The 19629-nt window shown below is 39.6% G+C and overlaps 1 protein-coding gene across 1 annotated transcript in view; it reads right to left on the bottom strand.

The window, feature by feature from the left end:
• The window catches only part of EFCAB2 (EF-hand calcium binding domain 2), a 102828-nt gene extending 83657 nt beyond the window's left edge, over positions 1-19171 (bottom strand). The window contains exon 1 of the mRNA XM_063082710.1: positions 18858-19171. Within this exon, the coding sequence (XP_062938780.1) occupies positions 18858-18882 (25 nt within the window). The 5' untranslated portion in view covers positions 18883-19171. The remainder of the gene's footprint in view (positions 1-18857) is intronic.
• Between the last annotated feature and the right edge of the window lie 458 nt (positions 19172-19629).

Below are 19629 nucleotides of genomic sequence, written 5' to 3'. Positions count from 1 at the left end.
TCAAGAAACTTCCAACATTTGCCTGGCTCGTGTGTGTGTCCAATATGGGGATCTAAACCCATTACCTTGGGGTTATAAGGCTGTGCTCTCCCCCTTTTTAAATATAAGTGTCTGTGGATGTTATCCTCTGCCATTGTATGTTGGTGGTCAGGGGCAAATAGTTTGTCTCTTTAGTTCATAGACCTGCAGATCGAGAGAAGTTGTACTCAAGGGGCTATACTTAAGTAACTATAGCAAAGAAGCCTCATCTCCACCTGGGCTTGATTTAGATATGACATTCTGCACTCTGAACTGATGATGTGATGGGATGGAAGGCTAACTTTAGTGGGCTTTGGGAGAGAGTGAGTGTATTCTGCATGTGGGAGGAATGTGAATCACTGGAGGCCAGAGGGTAGACTCTAGCAGCCAGCTTCCAAGATGCCTCCCAATGACCCATCTCTTGGTATTCACACCACTGTGTAGTCCCTTCCAATACTATATCAGGCTTTGCTTATGTCACAAACAGCAAAAATAATGGTATGTTACTTCTGAGATTAGGTTATAAAAGATACCATGGCTTCTGTCTTGATCTCTGTCTCTTTCCCAGTTTCTTGGATGAATCACTCAATGGGATACCAGATGCCATGTCCATAAGGACATTCAAGTGGCCTATGGAGAGTCCCATGTGTCTGGACAACAATCAGTTAAGGAACCAAGGCTTCCTGTCAACAGTGATGTAAGCCCCAGACTTGATAGACACTGAGCCAGAATCACCCAACAAAGCTATGTCCAGAAATTGTGTTAGATAATTAGTGTTTGTAGTTTTAAGCTGCTAGGTTTGGGGGCAATTGTTTACACAGCAATAGTTAACTAATACAGGGACTATGTCAATTTCATTCCTTTACTTATGCAATCCTGGTTGCTTATAAAATTTTGTTAAATGTGTTTTCCTTCCTCTTCTGCCTCTTCTGGATTTGTCGCTTTCTCAATTTTATAAAGAGTTCAAGGTTTGAACATTTATTTTAAAAGTAGTATAAAAAACTCTCCTCACTAAACATGTACTTTAACATGTTTCACTGCTGTTGTCTACATTTTAAGGAAAATGTGTTCTAACTTAGCTTTAAAATGAGCAGGGTGGGTTTCTGTCTTGCCATAGTTTGCTATTTTACCCATAAACAGCTTTCATAAATTTGAAGAAAAGGTTTTTCTTGCTGAAGAAATTATCAAGCCTAAAAACAGTGTGCAGCCACAGATATGTCTATAAAAAGATGTCTGTCAACTGCATTTTATAGTTTAGAAGAAAGTGTATTGCAATTTTCAGCTCCCTGTCAACTATTCCTATCTATGATTTTTGGTGTGGTTCAAAACACACGGTCACAAAATGTTAAAAGCCTTCTATAACCCAGTTGATATGTTCTTTAACTAATCAGTCCAGAAAGTAAACTTTAACAGCTTTCTTTACTTTCTGCATTATAAAAGCCAGAAAAAAAAACTCTTTTTTAAAAAGCTCAGATCTCATGAAAATGTCTCAAAGGTATTAAATGTCAAGAAAAAAGTTTCCTTATGGATATTTGTTTACTGATTTTAAATAAATGTCAAGATCTTTACATGATTTTCTAGAAATTCGAAATGGTTAAAAGTTTAAGATAGCAGGTAATAGCAAAACATAGAGCAAACAGTCCCCCCTATTACTAACTATATATTTGATCAAACAGGCCCTGCTTCCTACCAGCCTATTTCTTCATCTGTAAAATAAGAATAATACCTTATGGGGCCGGCCCGTGGCTCACTCGGGAGAGTGTGGTGCTGATAACACCAAGGCCACGGGTTCGGATCCGATATAGGGATGGCCGGTTGGCTCACTGGCTGAGCGTGGTGCTGACAACACCAAGCCAAGGGTTGGGATCCCCTTACCGATCATCTTTAAAAAAAAAAAAAAAAAAAAAAAGAATAATACCTTATAGAGATGTTATTAAGATTAAATGTAATAATGTACATGTATATAAAGAGATTAACATAAAGTTGGCTTGTAATAAATAAGCTCTCAATAAATGTAACCAGAATGATAATCAGGAAGACCAATACCAAAAAAGAAACTGTTCACTAAAAATTCTGTCCCACCCCCCACCTCCAGGGAGGGAAAAGGAGTTGGGGATTCATTTGTAAATCGCCAATAATTTAATAAATCAAGCCTACATTATGGAACCATCATAAAAACCCTAAACAAAGGGGTTTAGAGAGTTTCCATGTTGGTGAATACATCCACATGCCAGGAGGGTGGTACACCCCAACCCCATAGGGAGAGAAACTCCTGGACTCAGGACCCTTTCAGACTTTATCTCATATAACTCTTCATTAGTCTGTTCATTTGTGTTTGTGACCTTTATAATAAACCAGTGAATGTAAGTCAAGTGTATTCCTGAGTTCTATGAGCCTTTATAGTAAATTATCAAACTGAAGGAGGTTGTGGGAACCCCTGATTAGTAGCCAAGTGGGACAGAAGTATGGGTAACCTGGAGACCCACTACTTACAATGAGTGAGTGGTGTACTTGTCTGGGGGGCAGTCTTGTGGGATTGAGCCTTTAATCTATGGGGTCCTAACTCCAACTAGTTAGTGTCAGAATTGAGTTAAACTGTAGGACACCCAGTTGGTGCCCACAGATAACTGGAGAATTGTTTGTTATGGAAAACCACACATTTAGTGTCAGAAGTGCTGTGAGTATAAACAGATCCTAGTAGTAGCAGCAGAACTGCTTTAAAAAAACAAACAAAAAAGTCATATTGATGGGGCTATGCCAAAGGGACATACGAGCCATCTGAAAGAGCTACCAATAGCCAAAGCTGGAACAATCTGAGCAAGAAAATAAATAAGGTAGTACTGCATCATAACCCAAAGTATAAAATAAATATCCATGGGTACTTACTGACATAAATGAATGACTGACAAAATAAACAAACAGAAGAGACGAATTTCCTGTTCAGAATTCCAAATGATGTATGTAGATTCTCTGCCCTCAAGGAGAAGGAAAATAACTCCACATTACTTAAGTGTGAGCTGTGCACAGTAACTTCCTTCCAAAGAGTACAGTATGGAAAGAGGGAACAGAGAATACATTACAGTGGAGAAACCTGACAAACACCACCTAGCTAGGTGATCAAGGTTAACATCACAAGTGATAAATTATATTGATAGTGTGTGCCATAGTCTGAATGTGTCCCTCGAAATTCACGTATTTGAAACAGTGCAGAAGTGCTGGGAGGTGGGGCCTAATGGGAGGTGTCTAGCAGAACCCTCACACATGGATTAACGCTGCTATAAAAAGGGCTTGTGGGACTGAGTTCACTCTCTCTTGCAATTCCGCCTTCCACCAGGTGAGGATGCAGAAGGTCCTCACCAGATGCCAGTGCCTTGACCTTGTACTTCCTGGCCTCCAGAACAATGAGCAAATAAATTTCTGTTCTTCATAAACTACCCAGACTCAGGTATTCTGTTACAGAAGCAAAAAACGAACTAAGACAGATATGATGTGATAAAAATGGCACTTTATCTCTGGGTTCTTCCTCCCCAAATCCCATAACCCTGGTCTAATCACGAGACAAACATCATACAAATTGCAATCAAGGGGCATTCTGATCAGCACTCTTCTTTTTTTCTTTTTTTTTTTTTAAAGATGACCGGTAAGGGGATCTTGACCCTTGACTTGGGTGTTGTCAGCACTACACTCAGCCAGTGAGTGAACCGGCCATCCCTATATGGGATCTGAACCCATGGCCTTGGTGTCATCAGCACCGCACTCTCCCAAGTGAGCCACGGGCCGGCCTCTGACCAGCACTCTTCAAAACTGTCAAAGAGTTTACAGAAAATAAGGAAAGCCTGAGAAACTGTCACAGCCAAGAGGAGCCTAAGGAGACATGACAACTAAATGTAATGTGGTGTCCTTGATGGGATCCTAAAACAAGAAAATTAGGTAAAAACAAGAAAGTCTGAATAGAGTATGGACTTTAACTAATAAAAAAAATTACTTTTATTAACATCTACTTTGAACAAAAATTTGCCACTATTTCTAGTTGCAATACAGCATAATGTTCTCTAGAATTGGACTACCTGGGTTTAAAGATCAGATTCACCATGTAATAAGCTTTGTAACCTTTCAAACAGTTTCTTAACCACTCAGATATTCAGTTTTTTCCATTTATAAAAAGAACACTATCAAGAGTATCTACCTCATAAAGTTGCTGCAAAGGGTACTACCCGGACTACAGTAACATTCAACAAAAGTTACCCATTATCATTACTAATTTTTATCTAATTTGGAGAAGTTGCTTAGTATCCCAAGCAAGTAAGTTATATATATTTGATTGAGAGAAAATAAGTTCTGTATTACTCATTCACATGAAGCATATGTGAATACAGAAAGAGAGAAAATAGGCAAAAATCTAATTTTATATTCAGTGTTAGCATTAGTTTTCCTGAAGTTATAAGCCTGACTGGAATCTGCTGACATTTTACTAATGATACGTTTTGAACTGATAATTACTACAATTTTTGCATTGGTTTAGACATTTAAATCATCTTTCTTAAAATATTAAATAAAGGGACCGGCCCGTGGCTCACTTGGGAGAGTGTGATGCTGAAAACACCAAGGCCATGGGTTTGGATCCCTATATAGGGATGGCCGGTTAGGTCAGCTGGGAGAGTGTGGTGCTGACAACACCAAATCAAACATTAAGATCCCCTTACTGGTCATCTTTAAAAATAATAATAATAATAATAATTTAATTAAATATTATATTTTATCCTCTTTAGAAATATATTCTTTACCTTATTTTTAGTTGTTCCTGTTCTACTAGGCCAGAAAAAATACACAAGAGACTTGTTTATTATAAAATAAATATAACTACACTAATATGCCAATATAATAATAAAATGCCTTTTAACTGATAAAAGTCCAGTTAGAGGCAAGTTATATCATTATACAGTGGTTCCCTTTTCTTTTTAATTCCATGTTAGATAATACCAAAGCCAACAATTCATATTATATATATTTGTTGGCAGTGGAAAAGTTAAGAAGGCTAAAAACTATGGATTATACTAAGTTAAAATCAAGTCACAGAGAGAAAAAAAAAGATTTCAAAAGAAGAAATGAATGATGATAAATCAGACGGAGCAGTCATAACTAAAATAGAAGTCAAATCACCGGAGGCTATAAGAGAGGTTTTTAAACAAATTGTGCCACTGAGTTTTTTCTGAAGCTGATGTCTATGTACGTATTTAAACACTTACGTAGGTGCTCAAAACCCTACCTACAGAAATTAAGGTAAAATAATAAGCCCCAAGAGAAATACTTACCATGAGAACTGTTTATAGCATACAAAAAAGAAGGTAAAGAAATGCCCTCAAGGTTAATTAACTGGAAGTACAAAAAATGTTATTTTTCTGTTTGACCCCAGTCAAACATACCTATTCCAGACATATGCTGTTAAAAAAAAAAGTCAAGAGCCCAGTTCTTGTCTGTTTTTGGGGGGGCAGGGGTAATTCTCAGTGAATTCTTATTTCATAAACAACTTGATCCAAAGACAAAATACCACCAAAACACCAGGCTTAAAAATGAAATCATCCCGTTTTATGCTAATCTGTGCTTTCATTTATTAAATGTTTATTAATCATCTACTACAAATGCATCTAATTTAAAAGGAAAACAGACCAGCTGCAATAAACTATAACAGATCAGTGCTAAAACTCAGTGAGGTATATAGATTACACTATAGAAACACAAGAGTGGCATCCACCTCAAACTTGAGGATGGGACTTAGACCAGAAGAGTCACAAGTTGGACTGGAGATGTGATATGGATTGAATTGTGTCCTCCAAAGTTTCATATATTAGAAACTTAACCCCCACTGTGACAGTGTTAAGAGGGTGGGAAACCCTATGGTAACAGAAAGGTAGGGCCCTTAAGAGGTGATTAGGTTGAGGACCGTGCCCTATTGAATGGGTTGATCCATTCATGGAGTAACAAGTTGATGGTTTAATGGTTGGTGATGGGTGTGGTTCTGATGGCTCTATAAGGAGAGTGAGTGAGCAGGTCAGCTCTCTCTCTGCTCCTGTCATTCTCTCTATGTGATAACTTACGTCACTGTAGAGTCACCACCAGGAAAAGGCCCTCACCAGATCTGTTCTCTGGACTTTAGACTTTCCAGCCTCCAAAACTGTAAGCAATAAATACTGTTTCTTTACAAATTACCCAGTTTCAGTATTTCTATTGTAAGTAAGGAAAACAGACTAATACAAGAGGTGTTAATTCATCCCTAATTCTCTCCTCCAAATCTTCACATCCAGTCACAAAGAAATTTAGAATCGCTCAACTCTAAAACCTTCTCTGCGATTTTCCCCTGCTACTACCTAATCCAAGACACCACTGTCGTCATCTACTCTTGCCCTGCTCAAATCTTCCACAGGAAAGCCAAGTGACCTCTTAAAAACGTAAATTGAATTGTATTATCACCCTGTTCAAAAAGCTTCGATGGCTTCCTTTTGCTCTTAGATAGAGGTCAGCCCCCTGACCTGATCTTCACAAAGGCCTGGCCTCTGCCTACTTTATAAACTTCATTTCACACCACTCTTCCCACCCTCACCTCTTCATTCCAACCACACTGGCCCTCATTGAATTCCTCTAATTAGTCATGCTCCCTTGCTTCAGGCTTTTGAGTTTGCAGTTCTATCTACCAAAAACTAGTAGGTTTTCAGCCCAGGGAATGCCACACTCAAAGCCCCTGGAGTAAGAAAAATTAAATTAGGTGTCCCTCTTCTGGAACCCTGAACTTTTTTGAACTATTTATCTCAAATGTAGTTAAATAATGATGTAATTCTTTAGTGGTTCTTTTCTCTAAAGGAAGAAATCTGAAGAGGGCAAGTAACAGCCCTTTCTGCATGTGACATTACCATCATATGAAGCAGGTTCTGCTGTACTTCTCATCTGTTGTAGTAGTCTGTTTCTGTTGCTTATAATAAAATACATGGAACTAGGTATTTCATAAAGAAAATGAAATTTATTGCTTACAGTTTCAGAGGCTAGGAAGTCCAAAGTCCAGGGAACACATATGGTGAAGTCTTTCTTTGGTGGTGATTTCAGTGACAGCAGGATATCAAATTGAGAAAATGGCGGAGCAGAGAGAGATTAATCTCCTCATTCACTCTCCTTTTAAAGCCTTCCAAACCACACTCCTGACCACCACTATTAATCCATTCATTATAGCATGGTTCTACAATCTAATCACCTCTTCAAGGCCCCAACTTTCAATTACCATAATAGGATTTCCCACCCTTAACAGTTACAGTGGGAATTAAACTTCTAACATATGGACTTTGGGGGACACAATTCAATCAACCCACAGCACAGGTGAAGAAATTAGAAGTTAGGTACCTCCCCCAAAGTTTTCCAGCTCTTAAGTGGCAGAGCTAGAGTTTGAACCCATGAGGATTTACTATAGATTTCATATTTTTAACCACTAAGCAATACTAATTACTAAATGAAGCCCAGGAAGAGGAAACAATATGTACATAGGCTGGCACTTTCATTATGGGAACAACAAATAAATTGTTAACTATGATGACATGTAAATTTGTGGACAGTGGTACCAAACATGAGACCAGAAAAAAAAAAAAAAAAAACCTGGAGAAATAAAACACCCTAGTCTGCTTTGTTAGAGTTCAGACTATTCTAAGGGTAGAGAATTTATAAACAAATAACCAGATTCTCAGCATGGTAGATGAAAACAAGTAAACCAGTTTAGAGGCTTTTGCAATAATCCAGTAGATAGAGAGATAAATGTGTATGTGTAAGGAAATTGAAGGAGTTTGTATTTTATGGCGTGTATTCTCTCTGCCATATATAAGTGAAGAAGTTTGCAGAATGAATGGAGAGGTGAGTGGATTAGAGGTATGAAGAGATCATGAATTTGTGCAGGTGATCCAAACTCTTTGAATCAATCAATATTGATCGATGCCATGACAGACAAAGAAAGATTACAGTTCTCTAGATTAAAGAAAACTAAACAGGGGCCGGCCCGTGGCTCACTCGGGAGAGTGTGGTGCTGATAACACCAAGGCCACGGGTTCGGATCCCATATAGGGATGGCCGGTTGCTCACTGGGTGAGCGTGGTGCTGACAACACCAAGTCAAGGGTTAAGATCCCCTTACCGGTCATCTTTTCAAAAAAAAAAAAAAAAAAAAAAAACTAAACAGACATGACAACTGAATGCAGTATGTGATGCTGGACTGAAACCTGTACTAGAGGGGGAAATGCTGTAAAAGGCACTGACGGGACAACTGACAAAACTGGAATATGGACTACAGAATTAGATAAAAATATATTATCTATGTTAAAGGTCATGGAGACTTTACATAAAAGATTCTCTTTGTTCTTAGGAAATACACACCAAGGTATTAAGGGATAAAGTGGCATTACTGTATGAACATACTCTAAAATAGTTCAAGGAGAAAAAATTAATAGATAGATAGATATATAAATAGAAAGATTTATTTTTTAAAAAGTGTGGTAAAATGCTAAAATTAATCAATTTGCACAATGGGAATCTGGGAATTCTCTGTACTATTCCTGTAATTTTTCTGTATGTAAATTTGAAATTATCTCACGAAGTTTTAATTATTTCACAACATTGTTTTAAAATAATCAATGGGGGCTGGCTGGTTAGCTCACTTGGTTAGAAGTTAGCGCATGGTGCTAATAACTCCAAGGTCAAAGGTTCATATCCCCATACTGGCCAGCCAGGAAAAAAATAAAATAAAATAATGTTCAATAAGGCTGTAGTCCATGAATGGAATATCTGAATTTCAGATTTCAGAGGTAGCACAAGTCTAGATAATGGCAATATCGAAAATATCCAGTTTGGCCTTGGAAGTAGGTGGCTGAGGGGTGATAGAGATAAAAGTCATTGAAATTGAGGCTATATTTTAGCCAGTTTTCCTGTCAATTCATTACATAGCATAGTAAATAAAAAATTCCATTTTATTTACTCATTTCACCTGAAGTTTTTTAATCTCTAAATTCCCTTTCTCTTTTCCTTTCAGGTTTTTAGTGCTTATAACTATTGTATCATTTAGTTACCAATGCAAATCAACTAACTAATCAAAGAAGTAAAGAACTCCTCTTCCTCATTACTAATGATCTTAAAAAGAATTTCAAATACCCATCTATCTGAATCTACTAGATATACTACCACTTTTCAGGTTTATTATCTTAGGTCCTACTCAGAATATTTAATCTATGTGATAATATTGAATTTCATATAAATATTAGTAATCGTTCAGCTACTACATAAAAAAATAGTAATAATAATAATGGCACACCATTCCCCACCATCAGCTGTGCCAGGTATCTCTACGTCCTGAGCTTCTCTGATTTAAAGTATTCAGAGTAAACCTTCAGTCTTCTACACGGATGGAAAGGGAGCAGTCACCTGGTTACTCCAGGGGCTGGGAGATCTAAGCACTTGCCTTAGGACTTTGATCCAAACCTCCTATATTTAGCCTCCAAAAACATGCCTTCAGAGATGGCTGCTGCCTCTAATCCTGAGCCTTTCACGGGTTTTACAGCTCAAATTTGTTTCTTTTTGGCTCCCTCTTCTACAGGCTTACATTTGTTTTCTTCAGTTCTGCTAGGTTAGTGAGCCCTCATCCATCTATCTGCTTACATTACCCATCTGTTCTTGCATGTTGTTATATTTTCTTGCATATTATCTATATTTTCCTTTAGATCCCTTAAGATATTAATCATCATTCTTTAAATTCCCTGATAATTATAAAATATTATATAACAGCCTGTTTCTGTTACTTGCTTTGTGTCTTCACACTGTTTTTCTTGACTGTTAGCATGCCATGTAATTTTTTGTTGGAAGCTGGACATGATGCATTGAGTAACAGAAACTGAGGTAAATGGCCATTAGTGTGAGGGCTTATATCAATCTGAATCTGGCTAGGAATAGGGCTGTAGCTAGGAATAAGAATCTTGGCTGTAGGAGCCAGATTCCTCTAGTGTCCTTGTTTTTCTCTCCCTATTGTCTTTGGGCTTCCCTAAGAACTCCTGCTTAAACAGAGACTGCATCTTGCAAGTCTTTCAGCTGTACTCCACTGTTATTGTACTGTATCCCTGTTGATGTGGTGGTAAGTGTGAGGAGCATTCCATAATCTATGGTTAAATCGTTCTTTTAGAGGACCTGTGTCTCTGCATTGTGACCTTCACAAGTGTTTTTCTAGCTTCTTCCCACCCACTTGGATAAGATAGGAAGGCTAGAGGGCACTGGAGTTGGCTACATGTAGATAGGCAGGATAAGGATTTGGTAAAGTCTTTTTCTCTGAGTGAGTAGGTCTTTGTTATGGAGAATGTTCTAAGCATATTTCAAAATGGTTGCTTTAGGGCCGGCCCATAGCTCACTTGGGAGAGTGTGGTGCTGATTATGACAAGGCCAAGGGTTCGGATCCCTATAAAAGGATGGCCGGTTAGCTCACTGGCTGAGCATGGTGCTGACAACACCAAGTCAAGGGTTAAGATCCTCTTACCGGTTATCTTTAAAAAAAAAAAAATGGTTGCTTTCCCTCTCCCCCTCCTAAGCAACAGGGGATCTTTCTTGGCTCTTCACCATGGTAGCCCTGGTGGGGTTCCTGGAAGTAAAACCCAAGAAAGTATAAGGAACCTCCTAAAAATGCAGGCCCCCAGGAGTTTCTCACTTTCACAGTAGTCCATACTCAACCTCCAACAATTTGTCAAAATTATCAAGTGTTTCCTCCAGTTTATGGTTCCAGCAGCAAAAGGAGTGATGACTTCCAAGCTCTTACCTGTTGGAGCTGAAACTGGAAGTCTGCTTTATCTAAGTCTCCATTTCTTCATTTGTAGAAAGTAGATAGGCTGGCCAGTTAGCTCAATTGGTAGAATGTGGTGCTGATAACATCAAGTTCAAAGGTTCAGATCCTGGATGCCCAAACCAGCCAGGCACCAAAAAAATAAGGAAGTGAGTAATAGAGGTGCCTACCACATAGGCTTGTTGTAAGGATTAAATGACAAAGTATATATAAAACATTTAGCCCAGTGCCTACTTCAGAGTAAGTGCTGCACAAATGTTCACTGTGGGGCAGCGGGGGAGGAGGGTTCAACATTTTTTAGTACTTTCTTCATGAAATTTTCTCCTCTGGGCTTTTAAGACACCATTTTCTCATTTTCCCATGATTTTGTAAATGTGCTTTCAATCTTATTCACAGGCTCTTTTTCTCTGCTCAGTTAGTGATTTAACCCAGGGCTCTAATCTCAGTCCCTCCTGTTTTCAATCAAAATTTCTTTCTTTCTACCCATGTCCTCTGGGCATTCTCAACCACTCCCATGATTACAATCACTGAGATAAGAGGGATGCTTTCAAACCATTCAACACAGATCTTTCTCATTTTTTCATTCAGTAGATAATTTAGGCACCAAGTACATATTGCTACCTATTTTTTAGGTGCCAACAGGCACCTAAACTCAATGTGTGCAAGATTAGAACATTGTTTACATAACTCTATTCCTCTTTATTCTCTCAGTTACCCAAGCAAGACATTTGAAAGTCATTCTTGTCTCTGACCTGAGTCAACATTCACATCCATTCTGTCTCCTTTTTTTAATTCCTTACTACCATTACTTTGGTTCAGGACCTTATCTTTCTGGACTACTATACTGGGACTCCAATTTTGTCCCACTCTAATCCACTCAATACATTTGCTCAAGTGATTTTTCTAAACAAATATGATTGTCTCTCTCGTTAAAAATATTTTAATTCCCACCAATGTTTTAAGAATAAAATAAAAAATCCCACCACACCTCCTAACCTAGACTAAATTTCAGCCATATTGAATGTCTTTGCAATTACTGAAGTCTTATGATTTCAAGCATGTTGTTTCTTCTTTTCCTGAAATATTTTTCCTATTTGTCCCCGGGCTATTAAACCTTCAAGATAAGCTTAAGATAAGCTTAACCTTCTTCAGAAAGCCAACTTTTACTTAAAGCCAACTTTTACTTAACATTCAGCAAATACTTTACCAAGCTCCTATGTGTCATGCTCTGGATGCATAATAGAACAAATATATGATCCCTATCATTTTGGAATATAAGAGTCTAGAAGGAGAAGCAGACATCAAACAATACTCATATAGGTAATTATAAATTGTAATTTGAAGAGAGAGAAAAAATAAATAACTGTAAGAGGGAATTAAAGGGGACTGTAACTTAAAGGAGGTATGGTGAATCAGGTGACTCTCCCAGGGCACCCACTCATTACATACATGCAACTATCATAGCACTTATCACATCATTATATCATTATCTCCTTAGCTGCCTGTCTTCCTAATTAGATTGGAAATTCTTTGAATGGAAGTTCAGAGAAATTAAGTGACACACCCAAGTAAAATGTGAAAAAGAAAGCAGGGTCCAAATTCTAGCCCAGATCTTTAGACTCCCAACTTTATTACTCAATTTTAAAAGTCAATTACTATATTACAATCTTAATATCTACAAAAGCCATACTAGAGGTTTAGAAAGTATTGTCAAGTACAGGATCTGGTAAACTTGTTTTCACAAATGGGTAAGAATAATTTATAATCAGCATACTGAGTTTTAAGTTTGTGGAAATGACATTAAAATAATGAGACTTTTTAAAATGGGATCCTGAGATGGAGGCTGTGAGCTTCAAACCCCCTCACCCCCCCCCCCCAACAATAGCATTTTAGAACGTACTTATTAGCCACGTGTGTTTCTTTGGGGTGTGTGACTTATCTGTTCATGTCCTTCGCCAAATTATTGCTTAGATTTTTCTAATTCATTTTTAAGAGTTCTTTTTTCATTAAGGAGGTTAATCTTTGAGTGTTAAACTTGTTTCTCATCAATTGACTTTAATTTGTGATGTTTTCCTTTGTTTCTGAGAAAATAATTTTCTACCTAAATATTAAATTTAAAAAGTTTATTTTACCTGAAAAATAAATAAATAAAAATAAATGCCCCCCAAATCTAACCACCCTGATATCTTCTGTGTTCCCAAGTAGTCCTTACCCATTCACACACATACTTTTTCTTTTGGTGGCTGGCTGGTGTAGAGATCCAAACCCCATATTGACCTTGTATTTTTATATACAGTTTTAAATGGCTGTAACCCAACAATTGATATGTTACAATTTACTCTGCATCCCCCATTTGTTGGACAAGTAAAGTGTGTCCATGTTTTCAAATTTATAACTTTTAATTGATCATTTTTGTACTTACAGCTTTCTTCTTCTTTTTGGAATATATGAGGGTATTTCAAAAAGTTCATGGAAACATGGAACTAGAAGATAACACGAATCTTTCCATGAACTTTCTGAAGTACCTTCGTACTTCTAAGGATTAATACCCAAAAGCATATTAAAAATCAAAGCATGTGGATATCATTTTTTCTTTAGTACAAATTTCCAAACTGCCTTCCAAAAACAATGTACCAAATTTTTTTTTTCATTTTGAATGTACTCAACATTTCCATTTGACTTTTTAAAATTGTCATAAAATAGACATAACATAAAATTTACTATCTTAACCTTTTTGGGTTTTTTTTCCTGGCTGGCTGGTGCAGGGATCAAACCCTGGACACCTTGGTGTTGTCATAACCACACTCTAACCAACCATTTTTTTTTTTTTTCTTAAAGTTCACCAGTAAGGGGATCTTAACCCTTGACTTGGTGTTGTCAGCACCATGCTCACCCAGTGAGCTACCCAGCCATCCCTATATGGGATCCGAACCCGTGGCCTTGGTGTTATCAGCACCACACTCTCCCGAGTGAGCCACGGGCCAGCCCTAACCAACCATTTTTAACTGTACGGTTTAGTAGTGTTAACTACATTCACCATGTTGTGCAACCAATCTCCAGAACAATGTTTTATTTTTTATTTATTTTTCTTTTTTAAAAGATGACCGGTAAGGGGATCTTAACCCTTGACTTGGTGTTGTGAGCACCACGCTCAGCCAGTGAGCGAACCGGCCATCCGTATATGGGATCCGAACCCGGGGCCTTGGTGTTATCAGCACCACACTCTCCCGAGTGAGCCACGGGCCGGCCCCAGAACAATGTTTTAGACCAACACAAACATCCAGGTAGAAATCAACAATTCGTAAGATTAGACTTATGTTTTTCTCAACTCTTACATTTCACGTCAAGCATATACTAATAACTACTAATTTCTTAGAATGTTCCAAGCACTTTCCTTCCTATTTATCAGCATTCCTTTAATTCTAGGCATTGTGGTGGGTGCTGGGGATATAAAGATGAATAATAAGACACTGTCCCCATTACAACAACGTTATGAAATAGGTATAATTATTCCCACTTTACATTTGAGGAAACTGAGAATCCTTAGGTTTAGCATCTTGGCAAAGATCAGATACTTAGAGCTTGGGGAAGATGGAATTCAAATTCAGGTCTTACTCCAAAGTTCACCCTTTGTACTATCCCACATACTACACTCTATACTGTCTATTACTATTTAAGGGAACCCTTTTTATAAAGTAATATTCACCTGTAATTTATTTTTTACTTTAGATTTCCAAGTGTTGGGTCTTCAGAGCAGTGGCACAATGTAGAGAATCAAAAAACAACACAACAAAAAAATCTGTAAAAACTCTTCCATCTATGACTTGATAAATGAATTGGAGGCACTTTATCAAGTAATGTTATCAAAGCACACAAAGTAATAAAGAATATTTTACAAAAATGAATTGGAGGCACTTTACCAAGTAATGCTATCAAAGCATGCAAAGTAATAAATATTGGTTAGTATAAAAAATAATAATAAATCCTAGAGTTAGCTTTGAGTATCTCCAGCTTACTAAGAAAACTAACATACCTTCCAAAGCTCACTGACCTGCCAAAAGTTAGAATTTTATACCTAAGCAGTTTGTTTCCTAGACATGACTCTAATTACAAACAGATGATCATTCCAGTCCTATATAAAATTCTCTAGGAGACAGAAATAATAACATTTAATGATCTAAAGAACCAACAGTTGCATTGATGCTCCATTTAAACAAACAAAACAAAATAGAAGGAAAAAAGAAAAAAGAAAAAGAATTCTGGCTGAGGAAATTTTAGAGAAATGGTAAAACTTCAGAAATAATTTTCATATCCCATTTCAAACATTCTCCTTTCAGTAAAAATAAACAAATAAGTAAGTGACTTTTTAAAAATTTACTTGATTCTAAAATTTTTTTTTAATTAGCTAATTATGGACATTTTTAATCTAGGAAAAAATAAATTATACTATGTTAAAGCACAAAAATGCTACAAATAAGCATAACAATTTCAGTGTACATAATCTTATAGAAGTTTTATAAATAATGCATAATAGCACCTCTAATAGATTTAGTTAATTTTTCTTACCAATATTCTCAATACCTATATCAAAATTAATCCCTAAATGTTGAAGAGGAGCAGACATGATGGCTACCCAAAAATTTAATTCCTCCTTTCCAACTTTTTAAAAATCTCAGGATAAAAGATTAGCTATTTAAAACACATGTATATGTCTACAAAAAAGGTTTTCTGTAGTTGTTTTTTAAAGACACGTCAGTGAATACCTTGGCACTGTGAAAAAACGTTTTGTTGGGTCACATGAAATAGAAGCATATAGCTTATATGTAAGGTCAGAGGGAAAAAACCCTAATACTAATTTTATGTACTTTTAGGTACAGAATAGATTTGGGGGAAATAAGTTGTCTTTGACTAATTCAGATGACCTGAATTCAAAAAACATTTATTGAGTACTACCATGTGGTAAGCACTCTGAAAGACACATGGGGTAACAGATCAGAAATGGCCCCTGCTCTTTTGGAACTTACAGGGTATATGGACATATACTTCGAAACTATCCTTTTTCTTTTGTGTGATTCCATGCTCATCAAGTAACTTCTGAAATATAAATTCAAGCTTAATATCCATAAAACCGTATATTACATTGCCAAAATTAGCTTACTGATCAATTTATCAACATACTATTTAAACTAATAAATCATTCAGGTTTGCACGCCTGTCTTTCACCAGCTGACTTTCAATAGCTTGAGCAAATCCCCCAAACCTGATCAATTCTGATTAATTGGTTAGATGTAATTTCTGAAGCTTCAGAGCTGAAAGTCAAATATACGAATGGAATATGTCCATGCAAAGCGAATCACTCTGTAGTTTATCCTCTGGCAAAATACCTTTATTTCATCATGTCCCTCAAACTGCAACTATAGTTAACTCATAAAACTGTTAAAAATAAATGAGATATACCATATAACAATGATTCTCAAACTTTAATGTACATATAGATCACCTGCAGATATGTTAAAAGGAAGACTCTGATTGAGTAGGTCAAAGCAGGGCCTGAGATTTTTCACTTTTTTTTTTTTAAAGATGACCGGTAAAGGGATCTTAACCCTTGACTTTGTGTTTTCAGCACCACGCTTTCCCAAGTGAGCCACGGGCTGGCCCTGAGATTTTTCATTTTTGACAAGCTCCCAGTTATGTCCAGGCTGCTGTCCGGACCACAGGGGGATAGAACACACCTGGAGCACTGTCTGACACAAAGACGGCTCAACACAGATAACTGTTCCCTCCCATTTGCGTATGTCTTGTCTCCCTTGCTCATCTCATCCTTCCTGGGAGCAAAGACAGTATCATTTTTATCTTTGTATCCACCCAAGTTCTAACCTAACCGGAATGCCTTCCATATGACAGGCATTAGATATGTGCCAACTGACTGAATAGCATTCAGCTTTCAACCATACTTCTGTGGTTATAGACAGAATTGTTTCTTCCTCTGAATCAATTTATTTTAAACAGAAAAATATTTTTTAAAACTGAAAAATAAGGAAAGCTCTCAACGTATTTTTTTTTTAAAGTAAAGATAAAAATTGATTTTGCAGTTACAGCGCAGTGTTACAACACCAAGGCCGAGGGTTCGGATCCCATTACGAAAACAAACAAAAACAACGAAAATTGTATTTGCAGCATATGCCAGTGCATTTTCTTTCTCGAACTGACCTAATCTTTTTTTTAATCCATAATTAACTTGTTAGTTTATCTCCTAATGATTTTTCCTTTTCTTTCTTTCTTTCTTTTTTTTTTTTTTTTTTTGGTAAATAAATAAGAACTTAAAAAATAACAATAACTAAATCATTCAGTTTTCTGGGGAAAGATTTAAAATTAATTTTTATTATTTATTTACTTTTTTCGACAGCTGGCCGGTATGGGGATCCGAACCCTTCACCTTGTTACAAGGCTGTGCTCTAACCAACCCAGCTAACCTGGCAGCCCCTGACATTAACTTCTAAAAAAAGGAATCACTTTCTTAAAATGCACCTCTACTTTTAAAACAGCACCATAAATTTATAAGGACACCTTAGTAAAGGTAACATCAATAAAGCAACCCTGGCTTCTCAGATTCCTCGTACGCCATCGAAGTCACAGTATTCCTGCTACCAATAGGTAGATCTTTGGCAGTTCCACGTGTCTCTCCGCAGATTTCCTACGACCCGCGTGACAAGCGACTAAACATCTCAGGGCTGGTTTCTTTCCTTGTAAATATACTAGTTGTTAACCTAACTACACTATGTTCCCTGCTGACAAAAATGGTTGGTTGATAGGATGTTTCAAGCACTCCAGCAAGGAAACAAAGTGGAGTATTATTTTCACTTCTAAAATGTTTACCTCAAAAAATAAATAAATAAATAAATAAAATAAAATAAAATAAAATAAAATGTTTACCTCTACAGTTCCATGGCTTTTTTGCTGTTTTGGCAGTGACTTTGCCAATTACCAAACACAAGTATTTTTGAATATCTAAGAGGCGGGTAACCAGGGATCGGGTTTTAAATCATACCGGTTATTAAAATCGTAAAGATCTTGCGGGGACAAGGAGGAGGGAGGGAGGCTTCGGTCATGGGCCACAATAATCAACCACATTGTATATTGACAAAATAAAATTAAATTAAAAAAATAAAATAAAATCGTAAAGATCTTGCAGACAGACGTGGACTACGTTTCCGCGTGCGCACAGGCCGCACATCAACCCTTGGATCCGGCCACCTTGACCCCGACCACCCAGTGTCGCCTCCGCGTCCCGGCCCAGCGGCTCGGGCGCGTCCCCGCTCAGTTTTGCTTCCTGGTCTTTATTAAAACTGTCATTTGAGGTGTCGATGACGGGCTTCGGGGGCGGGAGAGGCGCGCAGGGAACGGCCGTGACCTCCAGGCCGTCCTCCCGCGTCCTCCCTGAGGAGGTAAAATGGTGGCCGCGGCCGCCATCAGGCTGGGCCCGCGCGGGGCTACAGAGCGACCGGAGGGGATGCCGCCAGGTTGTGGCGACCACAACCTGTCCTCGCACAGGCCACAGGCTGGCGTGGTGCCTGCGGCCCCGAGTCCCCGGGCGAGGCCGTGCCCGCGGCGGCCCCGCGACAGTGAACGAGGACGCCATTATCGGCCTCCCCCCGGCGGCGCCTCAGCCGCAGCCCGCGCTGGAGTCGAGGCTCGGCGTGGGGGCGGGGGAGGGCGCGGCGGGAGGGGGAGGGGAGGGCGCGGCGGGAGGGGGAGGGGAGGGCGCGGCGGGAGGGGGAGGGGACGGGGGCGGGGCCAGGCGGCGTCCCCGGCGGGCTGCGCGGACGGGGGCAGGGCAGGGCGGCCTCCCCTGAAGGGCGGGCCCCTCCTCAGGCCGCCCTCTCCGGGCGGGTGGGGGCTCCAAATGACGGGGGACCCGCCCCACCCGGCGCTCCCCGTGGCTCCCCGGGTGGCGACGGGCGCAGCGGGCCTCCGTCCCCTGGGCGCCGCGGCCTTACCTTCCCTCTCTTTCTCGTCCGCCATCTTGTCGCGGAGCCCGTCGCCCGGGAGCGGCCTAGCGTCGCCTGCCGTGGCGGCGAGCCTGGCCGGAAGGAGGGCGGCTCCTAATCCCGGGGGACGGGGGAGGGGGAGACCCTCGGGCGGGGGCGGGCCCGGAGCGCGCGCCCTGTCCCCTCTTCCCGCCCCGATACTCGGGCGCGCGCGCGCACCGTCCGGCCTCCTGCCTCCCCCCAACCCCAGCGCCCAGGCCTGGACCCCGCTGTCTCCGGGTCTAGGATTATTTAATAGTACGGTTAGGAGGTAATAACCTCCTGTCCCCTGCCTCTGGTCCCCCCCTGTCCCCTGCCTCTGATCCCCTTGGGGACATACGGACACACTGCTCCCCCCACCCCTCCTGCTGGTAGACGTGGCGTTGTTGCATTTTTTTTTCTTTTCAAATTGCTGATTTGAAAACGCAGCCGAGTGCTGGGTGCACAGCGGGGACCCGAGGGGACGACAGCACCCAGCCGCAGTCTAGCCTCCCCCCCCCCCCCCCCCGCCCCCGCCTTGCACTCCACGCCGGGGAGCGGCCTGGGCTGCTGCAGAGGCCGCGCCTGCCCCGACGCCTGCCCTCCCTGTTTTCTCCCATCCACTCCTCGCCGCCCTGTCCCCGAAAAAGCGACTGCGCAGCCTATGAGAACTGGAGCTCGAACGGAAAAACTGGGCCTGGTGCAAGAGGAAACCAGAGCCGTTCGACTGTTATTGCTAGAGGAGAGGAATAGCTGTAGAAAA

This window comes from Cynocephalus volans, chromosome 18 (genome assembly GCF_027409185.1).
Source record: "Cynocephalus volans isolate mCynVol1 chromosome 18, mCynVol1.pri, whole genome shotgun sequence".
NCBI lineage: Eukaryota > Metazoa > Chordata > Mammalia > Dermoptera > Cynocephalidae > Cynocephalus > Cynocephalus volans.
The sequence above is the reverse complement of the archived record's forward strand: the minus strand, read 5'-3'. Positions and strand labels throughout refer to the sequence as shown.